General features: G+C 38.0%; 2 protein-coding genes across 8 annotated transcripts in view; one reads left to right on the forward strand and one right to left on the reverse strand.

The window, feature by feature from the left end:
- Hr4 (nuclear hormone receptor 4) overlaps positions 1-9,894 on the forward strand; it is a 75,805-nt gene extending 65,911 nt beyond the window's left edge. For 4 of the 7 annotated variants that reach the window (XM_076372191.1, XM_076372192.1, XM_076372188.1 and 1 more), the window contains 5 exons: positions 135-398; positions 940-1,131; positions 1,251-1,269; positions 1,707-1,834; positions 2,086-9,894. In XM_076372191.1, the coding sequence (XP_076228306.1) occupies positions 135-398; positions 940-1,131; positions 1,251-1,269; positions 1,707-1,834; positions 2,086-2,166 (684 nt within the window). In that variant the 3' untranslated portion in view covers positions 2,167-9,894. Of the gene's footprint in view, positions 1-134; positions 399-939; positions 1,133-1,250; positions 1,270-1,706; positions 1,835-2,085 lie in introns of all 7 variants that reach the window. The other 3 variants (XM_076372193.1, XM_076372194.1, XM_076372189.1) reach the window with 1 other exon arrangement.
- Positions 9,895-9,915: 21 nt separating this feature from the next.
- On the reverse strand, positions 9,916-16,262 carry PpV (Protein phosphatase V). The gene is made up of 9 exons (XM_031984932.2): positions 16,149-16,262; positions 14,869-14,988; positions 14,611-14,777; positions 14,370-14,465; positions 14,033-14,240; positions 13,827-13,906; positions 13,643-13,748; positions 13,400-13,561; positions 9,916-13,317 (listed from the first exon to the last, which is right to left on the reverse strand). The coding sequence occupies exons 3-9, from the start codon at positions 14,677-14,679 to the stop codon at positions 13,127-13,129; spliced, it is 912 nt and encodes a 303-aa protein (XP_031840792.1). The 5' UTR covers positions 14,680-14,777; positions 14,869-14,988; positions 16,149-16,262; the 3' UTR covers positions 9,916-13,126.
- Positions 16,263-16,354: the final 92 nt, after the last annotated feature.

Consider the following 16,354-nt stretch of genomic DNA (forward strand, 5'->3'; position numbering starts at 1 on the left):
TGTATCTTTCAATTTTAGAAAACGTTTCATGAATCCGCGTGCTGTTTAAAATTAGCAATTCGTCGTCCGTCATCCCCCGCGTTACAATACTTTCGATCAATCTTATTCACCAACCTCTTTCGCTCGGATTGCAGAACTTGGACGAGCTGCTGGACCATAAATCAGACTTAAGTGAGAAGCTGTGTCAGATAGGAGACAGCATAGTGTACAAGTTGGTGCAGTGGACCAAAAGGTTACCGTTTTACCTTGAGCTACCGGTCGAAGTTCACACAAGGTTGCTCACCCACAAGTGGCACGAACTCTTGGTGCTGACCACCTCCGCCTACCAAGCGATGCATGGTCAGCACAAGTTCACCAACGTCGGTACCGACGGGACGGGAGCGGATTTTATGCAAGAAGTAATTACCGTCTCTTTCTATCTCCGCGTTCAGCTCGCTCCGCGGCTACAGCCGATTCAGGGGTTCGGGACTTTCACCTCGAGACCCGACTGAAGTAGAGACACCGAAGTATTCATTCATTCGGGAATAGAGATGGGAAACGTCTGCGTTTTTCCAATTGAAATGATCGCGTTGCCAAAGACGCGGACGATTAAAAAAATGTATGAAAAGGTTATTAACTGAATGAGATCTCAAAGTAGACGACTTTGTCTAAACGACTAAAAAATCGAGTGATGTCTTTGTTATTGTGGTGCATGACGATATACCACTGTCAATGGCAGCAGCGAAATACTTTGAAGATTCTTTGTAATTAATATTTAGGATTGTTTGAACGTTAAAGTCTTTGCTATTTAATGTGCAAGTAACTTGGTTTCCTTTACGCGAAATACTAAATGGTCGTTACGAATATGTGACGCTGGTAGTGAAAGTTTTAAGGAATATTAACGAGGAACTATGGTGCAACGTTCTATGGGTGCGATTTAATGAATTTGTCCGCACACAGGTTTCGAACAACATGTATACGCTACAAACGTGCCTGACCAGCATGATGGGCCGGCCAATTACCATGGACCAATTACGGCAAGACGTAGGGCTCATGGTGGAAAAGATCACATACGTTACGCTAATGTTCAGGAGGGTGAGGCTACGGATGGAAGAGTATGTCTGTCTGAAAGTAATCACCATGCTCTCACAAGGTAAGTATTTTCATCTGGCAACTTACTCGAAATCAGGGAATTCTTGATACACTTCTATCTTCTTTTACCGTATTAAAAGTCGAGAAATATAAAGAAATTTCTACTTCTTGATAATGCTGCAATTGGAGATGCAAAATGTAAGTTCATCGCAGATGAGTAGAAAGTTGCGCAAATGTCTGTATAACAACAGTGCTCGCAATTGTTAGAACATTAAATATTTTGTATCAAAGTTTGTTATAAAAATTTATTCCAATAAGCATGTTTATAAGTAAAGAGTACGTTATTGGTAAAACAAATTGCAATGTCTTTAGTAATAATAATTTCAACGAATCCTGAATTGAATTTGATTCCATGTTCAATTATCAGGATATCGAGAGACTGTCAGACACATTAGTTTCTTAAGTTTAAATGATTGTGAACACCTCTATGTACATACATGTCAAATGCAATGTAGTTGTTACTTAGTATTCATAATTTTAGCATAACTTTAGTTGGTAACAAAGTAACGAGTTCCCTCTGAACTATTGAAAGCATTTATTCACAATATTTGTATCTTGCATCTGTTTTCTCTTAGCACGTGGAGGTACAATGGAATTAGAACAAATACAAGAACGGTACATGAGCTGCCTGCGAAGTTTTGTCGAACACAGCGCGCCTCAACAGCCAAGCCGATTTCATGATCTCCTCGTCAGGTTGCCGGAAGTAAGTTGAAAAATAAAAATGTTCGCCGACAGAATCATACTTGTATTGATAAAAATTTGAGAAACTCATATCCGTAGAGGTCGATCTGACAGTTCCTGTAACTTTTCGTTTGAAATCAAAGAATTCGAGATGCAATAAGATCCATGAAAAAGTAGCTTACCATCGAGTCGCTTTGAAACATCGTTTAACAAAAAAAAAAAGGGAAAATAAAATAACCTCCGACCTAAGTCAATTTTCTTGCTGAATTCCAGGTACAATCGGCGGCAGCTCTTCTACTCGAGAGTAAAATGTTCTACGTTCCTTTCCTATTGAACTCAGCAATTCAAAGATAGTAAATAAAAAAACCCAACTGACGATAAACGAAGCTGAATACCTATATACATACTATACATACGAAGAATATAAATATATATAAATATATATACATATATACATCTGAATCTATATATGTATATATTTATGTATATGTATATATGAATATATATATAAATATATAAATATAAATTTACAACACAGAAAAAGTAATAGAATCGAACGAACAATAGCGAACAGATGATGCAAAACAGGGAGAAAAAGAGAGAGAGAGAAAGAGAGAAAGAGAGAGAGGGAGAGAGAGAGAGAGAGAGAGAGAGAGAGAGAGAGAGAAAGAGAGAAAGAGTGTGTGTGTGTGTGTGAGAGAGAGAGAGAGAGAAAGCTCGTGCGGATAAAATACGGGGGAAAGGCTTTGTTTGCGTATGTATGATAATTATATAAAAGTACATATAAATAATATAACTCTGTGTGTTCGTTGCATTGTACAAAACGAAGAGGGGTTGAAGAAGGGAACGGAGAACCGCGAGAAAACCGTGATAAAAGGAACAGGCGAAAATGGACAAGGGAGAGGAAAGCAACCGATGGAAGAACGAGAGTGAGACGGAGGGATGGAGGAACGGAAAAGAAAAAAAAGAAACGGAAGAAGAAAGAGAGGCAAAGAAAACTTGGATAGAGGGGACAGAGAGAATGCTTTAAATAAGGAAATCGAGAAATAATAAAATGAAAGAAATATAAGAATTTCGAAAGGGAGAGAGAGCGAGCGAGAGCAAGAGAGAGAGAGAGAAAGAGAGAAAGAAAGAAAGAAAGAGCGTGTGAGCGAGAGCGGGAGAGAAAGATTGAGGGAGAGTGAGTTAATAGAGAGAGAAAGCGCGCCACCTCGAGATGAGAGATCAACCGAGGAGGGGAACTGAACTTTTTTATCGAAACTAAAAGACTATAATAATATATTTCTGTACGCAGTACCGCGCAACTACGTCATTGTGTGTTCACGTTGCATAATCCGATCGATAATAAGACTCTCGTTACGTACGCTCACTGTAGGCCATCTACTACCACCTACTACTACTACTTACTACTACTACTACTACTACTTACTACTACTACTATTACTACTACTACCGCTACTACTACTACTACTACTACTACTACTACTACTACTACTACTACTACTACTACTACTACTACTACTACTACTACCACTACTACTACTACCACTACTACTACTACTACTACTACTACTACTACTACTACTCTACTACTACTACCACTACTACTACTACTACTACTACTACTACTACTACTACTACTACTACTACTACTACTACTACTACTACTACTGCTACTATTACTACTACTACTACTACTACTACTGCTACTATTACTACTACTACTACTACTACTACTACTACTGCTACTATTACTACTACTCTCCACCACTATCAACTAAAATAGCAGACTACCAAAACGACCGAAAGATCAGTCGACCGATGATGATGATGATAATGGTGATCACAAATAATAAACAATGATGATGATGATGATGATAACGTTGATGATAATGCCGATAACGATAACAATGATGGTGATGATGATGATAATGATGATCGACGACAGATCAAGAACAATGGCACAAATGAAACGGGAGAAACGATCGATCGATCAGCGAAACATCGACCGCCACACACGTCTCTATACGGATTCTCACGTACAGGCACACACGAAAACACACATGTAAATTACCATTGATACGTACAGGAACGCATACGTGTGCGGAGACACGAGTGAACTCGCATCCTCGACTGATAGAACTCTGTAAAGGCCCTGCATACTTCTAACCCTTCTCGTCGATGTACCCACGTGATTCTATGATACCCACCTCCATTAGCCAGCGATCGTCACGAATTTGCGAGCGTAAGCGTGATAATTTCAGTTACCAAATCGGAAGGAAGAGAATCAACGGAAACAACGCCGGCCGTCGACCGTTCGAATATTAATGGAATTGCCGTCAGTGGACACCCGAGCTTCGGGACAGACAGGGATAACGTTCGCGTGACCGTCGCTGCGGTCAATGAAGACGAAACGGCACCGTGTCGCGGCACGTGCGCACACAACAAACAACAAAAAAGCCGTGAATGGGAATAATAAAAAATAACAAAAAAAAACAAAAGAAGAAAGAAAGAAAGAAAGGAACAAAAATACCGGAAACCGTTGAAGAGATCTCGAATGGGAATCCGTGTCGTCCTCGTTGTTACCGTCGTCCTCGTCATCGCTCCACACTCCGAATCAAGGTCCAAGCGCGTAACACAGAAGACTATATTATATATATATATATATACATATATATGTATACATGTATACATATATATATATATAGATATATATGTATATATACATATATAGATATGTATATACGTATATTCACCGTTTTGTTCATTTACACTTTATCGTCATCGATGTAATCTCTACGCGTAACGCGCATCATTCACCGGTCGGAGACACGTTCTTGTCCGTGACTATCGCCCCTCGTGCGCGTTTCGGACTGCCCGATCCTCTTCTCGGATCATCTGACGCGTTTCTAGAGCTTACCGCGTTGTCGTTTGCAGAATTATGGGATTTATTACTGGCAATGGGATAGCGAAAGATGAAAAGCATTTTGACGAATTTTGAAAGTTTCTCTGTCGAACGGCGCCGCTTGAATAGTTTAAGAGCGTTCGGTAACTTTTTGATAAGGTTTACTTGTTGATCGTGTGAATGTGTTCGCGAAATTTTTCAATGGAGTTTTAACCGATGATTTTTCGAAACCGGCGAGTGTTTCGGGATGTTTACGAAGTATTTTTATGCGGTTCGAAATATGTATTAACGTGGAGACGATCCGCGGAGAACCGTGATTGGGGATCGGGGCCGCGCCGAGACGCGCGTGTGCGGGCACTTCGTTTCTCGTTAACAAAAATTTGCTACCTGGTGTTCATCATTAATCCGCGGCGAAAGATTGTTTCATTTTCTTTTTATGATTCCTCGCTGAAACGACTGCGATAATTTCATAGTATTATAATAATGAGAAAAGAAACGAAAGATGAAACGTGTATTAATGAATTACCGACGAAACACGAACTACGCGAGAGACTTGGTATTTCTCTCTCGCAGAGAAGCGTATATGCTATATTATAAATAAATAAATAAATATATATATATACATATATACATGCGAGAATGCGAAAAGAAGAGGAAGAAGAGGAAGAAGAGGAAGAAGAGGAAGAAGAGGAAGAGGAAGAGGAAGAAGAAGATGAAAAGGAAAAAAGCGGAATAACCAGAGAAAAACCGACACGGAGTTCGATCTAAAAAGAAGAAAAAAAAAACAAACGAGTTCTCACGTTTAGCGAAAATACGTAGGTATACATATGTGTATATGTATGTGTGTCATTGACACGTGTGATATTTGGTTTCTTCGCGACCCGGAAATACCAGGTTCTCCGGATTGGCTCAATTATTTAAGGATAGCGACAAAAGAAAAACAGATACACGTTGTAAGGAGAATTTCAAGCAGAAAAAGAAAACAGAAAAAAACGTGCAAACAAAAAGGAAGGAAAGGAAGAACTGTACGCAAGCGAAACGGAAGAATGAAGCGAAACCGGTGGCTGACGACAGTCTAAGAGCGCCGTTCGTGTCCTTGGAAGAAAGAAACGAGTAAAAGGAGAGAAATGAAGGGAAAACACGGAAACGATGCTCCTTGCATACGCATACGCAAATGGTTAAATCGGCACACGTTCTATCGCGACGTAACGTTGTTTCATCTTGCCTCCATACAAGTTATCGTAACAGATACGCGCTGAATCACCGGTACGCTGACGGCCACCAGTATGGCGGAAACGATCCCCCGTTCGAAGACAGCCCCATTTTTCTCCAGCAATCCGCCCCTTGTATCCCGAAGATCCGTACCGAGGCTCGCCGGACGTCCTTCGGATCGTTGCATTTATCTTGTTCTCGTTCTCGCCGATCTCCAGCATCGTACTTCACGATCCCCGGACCCCCGAGGTAGCAACCAACATCCGAACTTCTGCTCAAGGTGTTCCGCGTGAACGTTTTTTTTGTTTTTTTTCTCTCGCCGCGAGGGACTTTCCTCGTTCTCGATATAAACCCGTTGCCTTTCCTCGCCCCGGGACAGTCGACCGTCGAACCGGTGGCCGCCGGGCGCGCACACACTACACACACTACACACACTACACACACACACACACATACTCGCACGCATACAGTCACACGCATGTAACACATACACAACATACGAAAAAAATCAACACATACTATTCGCAGACCTTGGGCCTACTAGCCTAGGGATACTTGTCCATACTATAAGACTTAACTAACGATGGGATACTTCATACGGTAAACATGTATATTATTCGAGGTTAAGGAACTGGGGGTAACGGTTCCTGTATTCCCCGGACATCATCGTACACTTGTCTGTGTTCAATTGTGACGGTCGATGAGGTCGCAACAAGTGCAAGAGAGAAAACGTGTAAAGTAGAGGAGAAACGAGAAACCAAAAAAAAAAGGAAAAAAAAACAACCGGAAACGATAATTAACGGAAAAGAAATGAGACGAACCTCGTTAAAGTTTCGTTCGTCGGTGATTCATTGACCCATTGGCCAAACGCGTTTTCCCGTACGTTTTCGAACTTCTTCCTTTTTCGGGCGTGCACGAATGAACGGTGTCTCGCCCCGTTGGGTTGCTGTTGCGCGGAAAAACTTTTGCTTTTCAAGTTACCGTTTGTATATTGTGCAATACAGAAGGGAAGCAACGTATATGATATTTAGGGGATACGTTCGTTCCTTTTTCGCTCTCTTCCTTCTGTCTCCTATCTTCGTGGACATTCTCTACGCTAACCGCGATTCTCATCCGTGAACCCTTCGTCCATCCCTGAATCGTCTGAACCCTTAGCCACAACCCCCCCTCCCCCTTTATTCTCGTTAGTTTGTAACGATTATGTACTTCCCGCGAAGAACTTTTTTCTCGTCGCGCCCTATTTATTGTTAGTGTTGTACATACGAGTGGCAGCGTCGTCGGTCGCGAAAGAACGGAAACGATAGGTAGAACATCGCGTTTGAAAGAGGCAAAAGAAGATGAGGAGGAGGAAGATAAGGAAAAGAGTGGAAAAAAAAGAGAAAAACAGATAAACAAACATTAAGCACCGAGTTGGACTGTCTTTATATTACATTATATATATATAAGTATATAAATATAAATATATAAATATAAATATGTATATTGTATAAAAAGAAAAAAGAAAGAAATGAAACTGTGCATCGATGTCTGGGAGTACAGTAGCTGCTTACGGGAGAGCTACGCGTTGGATCAGCAAGACTTAGGGCATTATACTACCGCGAGTATTATCATGCCCAACCTTTAATATTTAAGTGCGAGTGAGAGTCTATTTGAGCAAAAGTAAAAAAAGAAAGAAAAGATAAAAGAAATTAAAATACAAAAAAAAAAAGAAAGAAAGAAAGAAATAAATGAAACATACGCCTCTCGTTTGTGGGTTTTACTTTGTACATATTGTACGAAAGGTTTAATAATAACTATGTTGAAAGTACTAGTCCTGTCTCTTTGTATAATTCCGTGTTATACCTGCTCTTGTACAGTGTCGAGCGGCAGCCGCGGTGCTTCCGGATTTGGTGCGAGGAAACGGAGAAGCGAAAAGTGATCGGGCTCGAGCGAAATTGCGCGACACGTTACTATTGTTTCATCGATTCCTTTTTATATTCACACGTTACCTTGTTGCTCCTTGGAAAAGTATTCAAAATTACGATCTTATTAAATTAGTAAAATTACGATCTTAATTGCGCGGATCGACAAGGGCGCTCGATAGAATTTACGAACAATGAACCGGCGAACCAAACGTTACAACATCAAAACTGTTCGAACCGTTTGCGTACAAGAAAATATTCGCGAATCGAACAATAGTTTAAGATTCTGTTTGTCATTAGAATATTCTTCTCGTTCGTCGCATTTCCAAAAAGGGAGAATGGTGTCCGTATCGCTGCCGATCAGTTTCTTCTTTTCCCCTTTCATCGACACGCGTAAACTTTCCGCGTGGAATTTCGACCGCGCGCCTGTCACTGATGAACCAATTTGGTCGACACTGAAAATTTGCGCCGCTTGCCACGGTACAGCGAAAGAAGCGTGAGATGCAAACGTTAACCCAGAAACGACGGGCAGAATGGAAGCACGAATGCCGGATTGGCGAAAGGAAAAGAGGATAAAAAAAAAGAAAGATACTTTTTCAATGAGTGAGTCAAAGTTACCAATTTCTACCTACGTTTAGGAAGTACATTTTTATCGTCTTGTTTACCTTCGACTATTCCTTTTGTAACTGAGATTTGGGCGCCGTGTGAATCGCCGCTCTGCCGGGAACCGGATGCTGCGTTCGCCACGAAACAATAATTACTTTTCTTTTCTCCTGGAATCGCGGGATACGCGCACACGCGCGTGCACACGCAGAGGAATGTTGGAATTCTCGTTGATGGTCAATTCGCGACATTTACGATCCGATACCGTGGTTGAATTTGATTTTCATTGGCCGAGATCTTCGAGCACCGCGGATGGGAGATCGCGTTTGCACGGAAATTATCGTTTCTATTCCACTGGGAACCGTTCATGCATTTCGTTTACGTTTTTGTATATGTTTCTCTGTAACATTCTTTCCCCGCCCGCCGGAAGAATTGGAAAAGTTGTACTTAGACTTCCGAGTGCGCGTAAATCACGGTAAATTGGTCCTCAACTTTTCACCGCAGAACAGAGAAGTTCGCCGTTACCTTAACGTAGCATTTTTCATTCGGAGGATAATCGATCAAGCTATTGGCAAGCGGGAGCAGTGCGCGTCGAACAGACTGCGAATTTGATTCGATCATCAACGCGTGTCTTGAACCAAACACTCTAGTCGGTGGAGAAAGGAATACATATATATGTATATGTATGTGTATATACGTTTACTGTAAAGAACAAAGAAATTTTACATTCTAGTTTTTAATTTATTTTTTGTCTGATTGTTGTTGACGATCTCGCGGATGTTTATCGAGCTTGTCCGTTGCATTTTTATTTTGCATTTCGTTCTTTCTATCGAAACACTCGGGGAACCGTTTTGATCTACTCTCATCTATTTCGTTTCTTTTTTTGTTTTTGTCTCTTTGTTTATCGATTGTTTTTCACCCAGTGGCGAGTAAAATATTAGTGATGTAGTTCCGCGCGTTGCAAACGCGTTACAACGAGAAGTGATGGGGAGGGCGCGCTACAAACCTTGAACAGAGCGTAAAATCTTTAGATTTGCTTACGTGAGTTTACGTGTACATATATAGACGATGATACCGAGGAACAATAAAATTCGTTGTTATTGCAAGGATTAAGGATCATATGGTATATATTGTTATTAATCCGACCAATAAATCGGGAAGCTGTCGGTTCCGGGCAAAACAGGCTAGATTTCACAGGTGGCGTGTAAACCCCCTGTATTTTTATGAATAAATAAAATATTTTAAAAAAAAAAAAAGTAAATCTGAAGTCTGTTTGGAGATGCCTTTCATAGGGATTATAAATGTAGATAATATATTATACATAGTGAACATAAATATACTATATTATTATATATAAATAGTAAGGAGTAAATAGAATTATTATATATATATACGTATATATATGTATATACGTATATATATATATATACGATGAAAATAATATTATTACAAGTAAATAAACTAATTAAAGATGAAAGCAGATCTTTATGAAATCTTTATTATTCCATACCCATGCCTTACATGAACGTGCGTAATATTCTTTCCCTTTTTCTTTTTTTTCTCCCGTCACGTTTTCCCTTCGACGCCTCTTAACGTATGTATTGTATGCATCGTACACGCACGTGTTCCGCGTATTGCACTTTTTATTTATCACAATCAGTAGCGCCGGGAATTGTTTGTATTGATAATATGTCGTTTGCAATTTTTTGCGCACTTTTATTACAGACGTTTCGTTACATTAACATAACAAAGTCTATACTTTCAAGGTACATGTTCGTTAAAATGTTGTCTACCTGTGAGATCTTTAAGAATTATGCGCAGTGTTCAAGCTCCTGCACAGAAGATTAAGCTAAATTAGTCTCGTCGTTTAATGTCATTGTCTTTATATCTCCTCCCGCTCGAGCCTACCGATCTAAATTGTCGCAAGCGCTTGGACACTTCGATAAGATTAAAGCGATCACAGACAGAGGCATTTAAAAGGTGACTGCCGCGAATACCTAGGTAGGCACAGAAGCTAATACTTTTACGTTTCCTAGGATGTCTGTACTACGCAGGCATTCTCATGCATCACCTCCGATTTACGGTACAAGAGGCTGCAAAACCGACGAGTCGAGTTTGTAACGTAAACTCCGTGTCTTGCGTCGCGTTAATGTTCTATCTAATACAGTATCGATAATGTAAATATAAAAGCAGTGATTAATGTAAAATCGTGTAATTGCATATCGTAACAATTTGAATATACATAAATCGTATTTCTTCATCTTTGTCCTCTTCATCTTTTCTTCTTTCTCTCCTTTACGGTCTCTCTCTCTCTCTCTCTTTCTCTCTCCCTCTCTCTCTCTGTCGCACACATTCTCTCCTTTACGGTCTCTCTCTCTCTCTCTCTCTCTGTCGCACACATTCTCTCCTTTACGGTTTCTCTCTCTCTCGCACACATTCTCTCCTTTACGGTCTCTCTCTCTCTCTCTCTGTCGCACACATTCTCTCCTTTACGGTCTCTCTCTCTCTCTCTCTCTCTCTCTGTCGCACACATTCTCTCCTTTACGGTTTCTCTCTCTCTCGCACACATTCTCTCCTTTACGGTCTCTCACTCCCTCTCCCTCTCTCTCGCACACATTCTCTCCTTCACTCTCTCTCTCTTGCAAGCACATATTCTCTTCTTCACTCTCCCTCTTTCTTGTGGGCACATGTTCTTCCCTTCAATCTTTCTCCCTTTCTCTCTCTCTTTCTCCCTCTCCCTTGTGCGCAAACGTTCTCTCTTTCTCTCTTTCTCTGGCGCGCACACATTCTCTCTTTCTCCCTTACATTCTCTCTGTCTCTCTCTCTTTCTCTCTCCCTATCTTTTTTTCTGTTCTTTATTCAAAAAATGTAAAAAGTATTTATATGTAAAGCAATCGAAATGGATGCCGAAATATCTTACGTGATTAATAAAATTGAAATATAATATAACGGGGATCATTAATGATATTCCCAAAAATTGTAAAAAAGTTTGAAGAAAGTTCTTTACACACGCCCTTTGTTAAGCTCTCTGTTATTTATATGATCCGTCCCTAGTTCGTCTATGATTATCCGTCAGTAGAAAGTATTTACTTCTAATAGACCGTCGTGTTATAGTTCTGAAGGCACTGTTCAAAAGTTGACTATACTTCTTGAAATAACAAGTCTTCAAAACATCCTCAAAACGATCTCGACATGGAAAATCGTTACAAACGTCGACGCAAATTTTCACATGCCTCGCTCGAACTATATCACAAAATTCAAAATAGAGTAGTTTCAACATGACAGCCAGTGCCAATGTCAATGCCAATGTCGTATTTGTCGGGTCTGTGATCGATTAGGAATATCATGAGCTAACAAATCGATGGTCAGAATTCAGGCTTATGGTACGCAATGGCCAGTGCACTTCCGTTAATGATGTATCAATATCGTATCATTATATTGCACAAACGCTTATTAATTTAGAGGCACATTGCTAAAGGTCTCGGTTCTTAAAAATTGCTCCCTACATTAATGAACTTATGACAATCTAGTTATTACAATTATTCAGTACGACAGCGATTTGGCATATAATGTGGAAACTGTACAAAGATTCCGATAATAATAATAATATAATAATAATAGTAATAATAATAATCAAATTATTGCTTAGTACGCATAATAGTGATACGTGGCTGAAAAGGCCGATATTCTGAAAAGAAAAATTTTGTTCCAATGCTATTGAACTATCTTGCAGATGATTATGTTGAGCTCGTAATTAAATCACACGAAATATAACATACAAATTGTCATGTGCATAGAAATAATAACAAAACTTCTATTATATAATACAATTGTTCTACTGAATTTCCTTACCTAGGCAGGAAAACTTTGGCTACTGCTACATACTATTTGTACCTCGGCAGAACCGCCGAATTTATGCTGCTAAGGACACTGATTGCTCATCTAGAATAAAAAGAGTTGCACGCAGCACACACAGTATCTAAACCAGAAACAGATTAATTACATACTCAGGAAGACCTTAACAGTAGTATATATGCTCACGCTTTAATAAACCTGAATTCTACGCACAACGATCGTAATATCAAATTAAGCATTCACTATACTCAGAGACTCTCCTTTGCCGGAATGTTTAAATGTTTTTTTTTTCCATTTATTCATTCATACTCTAATGAATCACTTGTTGTTCACATTCGTAAGTTGCTTAAAAGCTCAGAGCTCCTCAGAAGGATACATTCACAATACTCTGAGATGCGAATGCTCTACAGAATGTACACAGTAGACAGCAAAAGCGTCTAGACCACAGAGTGTTCACATTTGTTTCAATGCAAAACACTGTACAAACTAGAGAAATCAGGCTGATGCAATGTCAGGCGCGCTACGTATAAAAGTTAACTTTCCAACATACAAAGATGGGTATATATTTTCTTAAAAAATTGGTAGTAACATTTTCAATCGCATATTAATCCTACTGATTTTTAAGCGATTCTTTTATAAAAGACATAAAGAATTTGTTGCTTTTAAATGAAATTTCGGGTGATCTATCATCTTATGGTGTTACTTGGAAAATTTTATGCTCTGTCATGGTACCAGCCTGTGCCCATCAACATGAAGAAACAGTCATGTAATTCCGTAAAGCCTAAACGCAGATACCACCTCCTTGCATTCAAACAAATAGACCACAGAGTATGTACAATCACAGAAAGTATGGTGTAGGGATTATAGATGGAATTACTCTTTCCGAATCAGGGACTGCTTCGAATAGCACAGGGCGTCTTTGATCGACAGTTGTGAACTGTAAAATACTAGCTATGTTACCACAACGATAACAATAATTTGGAGCTGACCACACCGTTACAAGTTTATCATTAAACATGTATCTAAATCCTGTAAATGAAAGGGAAGAAAGAATAATTACTTATTTCATGGCATATAAATACATAATGAATGATGTATAAAATATACATACCCTCATGAACCAATTGGTGAGCCCTACAAATGAGTTTAAGATCATTCATTTCCATAAATTTGTATGTTACATTACTGCCAAATAACCAGCCAGCTCCACGTGGACTAATAGTCCATGATTCTACATCTTCTGGATCTGACCAGACCAAATCACAAAAAGCACCTATAAATAAAATTTGATATAGAATTCTTATTGACAAATATAATACATCCTATTATACATGAAATGTTAATAAAACAATACCTTTATGTGGTATTTCTTGATTCCTGTCGATCGTTCTAATTTGATCTAATGTTCTAATAAATGGAGATAATCCCCCATGTACACAAAGTACTTGTTCATCGATTAACTAAAAAAACATTTACAATTATGTAACATACAAATAAATATAAATATATTAAGTATATATCTATTTATAAGTACTAACGGCAGCAACTGTGAGCAAGTCGAATACCCTACAACAATGTTTCCATGCGTTAGAGTTGCCATATTTGTTTTGACATTCATCTGCATAGAAAGTATAAACAATTATTATTCTGAATGCATTATAAAATGATAAATTATATTTTAAACAATATATCACATTAAACATATTTAAATATATAATACTTTTACAATAAAATATATACTGACCATAAAAACCGTAAACGTGAGTAATTTGCCTGGATTCATGATTTCCACGGAGCAATGTTATTCTATCAGACCATTTAGCTTTAAGTGTGAGTAGGCGGGTAAATGTTTCTAAACTATAATACCCTCTATCTACAAAATCTCCCAGAAATATATAATTTGTATCAGGCACAGAGCCTCCATTTCGAAATAATTCTTCTAAATCATAAAACTAAAACGAGATAAACAATGTTAGATTGTATATGTGAAATCATTTTACATTTTTACTATCAAAATAATCATCATTATCTGCTTAGATATCGATATCACATTGAGGTTAGAACAAAATTGCGAAGTTTACCTGGCCGTGAATATCTCCGCATACGGTGACCGGAGTGGACACTGGTTGAATATTAGATTCTTCTAGTAATAAGTCACATACTATGTCACAAAGTTTCTAAACAAAATTAATCTAATTATTGGAAGAAAATATAGTGAGCATAAGTAATCTATGCGTATACATTTAACACCTTGTCCAATTTCTCGATCAAATATGTTATAATTGGTATGTCAACGAATCGTATTTTGCACGTGTTATTTACCTTAAGATCATGTTCTGGAAGGTATTTGCACTGTTTTGCAATTTCTATCCATTTATCGATGTCTGACATTTTGGAATCGTATTGTAGGAAAATACTGATCGCGCCCTCACTCACTGCATATACGTGTATGGAATTTATAGTTGATTTGTATTTTTAAGGACTATCCACTGAATCAGTTTGAATAAATCCCTCGGTTTTCATTCATCTTAAGCATAAGGTCTTACAAGTTTTATTTATCGCAGAATTACGTAGAATTACCTTTCCCATCGTGTAAGGCGCAACACAACTCACACAGTGTAAGATTAAAAACGACTAACTTCAATTTTCTTTAACCTCTTCCTCCTATTGGCTATCACTTTTTCGTTCCACTAGATAAAACTATACATAGAAGTAAAAAATATATAAAATATAGAAACTTTAAGAATCAATTATATTACTCTTGCTCATATAATCATCACAGTTATCATTATTTTATTTCAAAATGAAATATTATACTTTTACAGAAATATTATACTGGCCAATAATATCATCTAACAGCTAGTAATTTTTATTTTATCTTCGAGAAACGTTGAAAAATCTTGGAAAGAGGTTTTCGTAACGATTACACTATGCAGTTTCAGGAATATTTAAAATTTTTATATATCAATTAATATTTTCATGACATATGTGGTACATATCATAATATCGATTATTAAATATTTAATTGAACGAAACCTATAATAGAACTCATAGCTTTCGTTACAGTTGCTCATGACGAAACATTGAAGCATTCATTTGATCTGTATACATTAAATGCTTTTCACGTCTACGATCATACAGAATTAATTACCTACTTTAAGCATAAAATCGCGATTTATTCTAGTAAAAAGGTAGCGATAAAATGTTTGAAGAAACAAGTCATAAATTACGAATTCATATATGTATATATAAATGTAGGATGTTCTGTTTATCTCTTGCATCTAAAATTACTTCACTGCTTTTGGAAATAGAAGTGTTAGGAAGATCATGTTAGGAGGATTGGGAAAGGAGTGTGTTACGATTGATAGTACGTCTTTCGAGTTTCTGCTTTTCATATAACAAGTGCTCCACCTTGTTGCCCTTGATTTAAAGGCATTTTCAAAAACGGTAATGTAATAAACGATATAATGGAAATTCTAAGAAAGGTAAATGCTGGCACTCCTTTGATCTCTAATGTTGAAGATGTGTAGAAGACCAGGACAGTAACTTCAAGCTCTTATAATAGTACAAAAGGCAATAAATGACTACTGTGACAAACAAACTGAACCACGGATTTTATATGTTTAACATGATTTCTAGTATTGGTACACAAATCTAACATAGAAAAAATATCGAAACTAAAAAGAAATAATTTTGTATGATCAAGGTCATCTGAAGGTCATAAATATGTAATCTTTCGAACCGTTTTATTGAACAAAAAAATGCAGATGACCTTGGGAACTCGTAAGAAAATAACTTTGAGAAAGCTGTTATGCCGATTATAATATACACCAAATCCCGAATCAAAGAATTTGACTTACTTCGTAAGAGCTTGTGCTCTACATGTAAAATCAACGAAATTCTGATGGGTACAAGAGATGAAGGAATCACTCTATACATAACTGTAGCATAAAATTTCGTTATTTCGAATGAGCATTAATGCATTAAGCATTAGCCAATGAAATAATCGTTTTTACAAATGTAATATCAAGAAAGTGGTATTCCCATTGGTCGCCGCCTACTTTCT

Source organism: Nomia melanderi, chromosome 11 (assembly GCF_051020985.1).
Source record: "Nomia melanderi isolate GNS246 chromosome 11, iyNomMela1, whole genome shotgun sequence".
Classification (NCBI taxonomy): Eukaryota; Metazoa; Arthropoda; class Insecta; order Hymenoptera; family Halictidae; genus Nomia; species Nomia melanderi.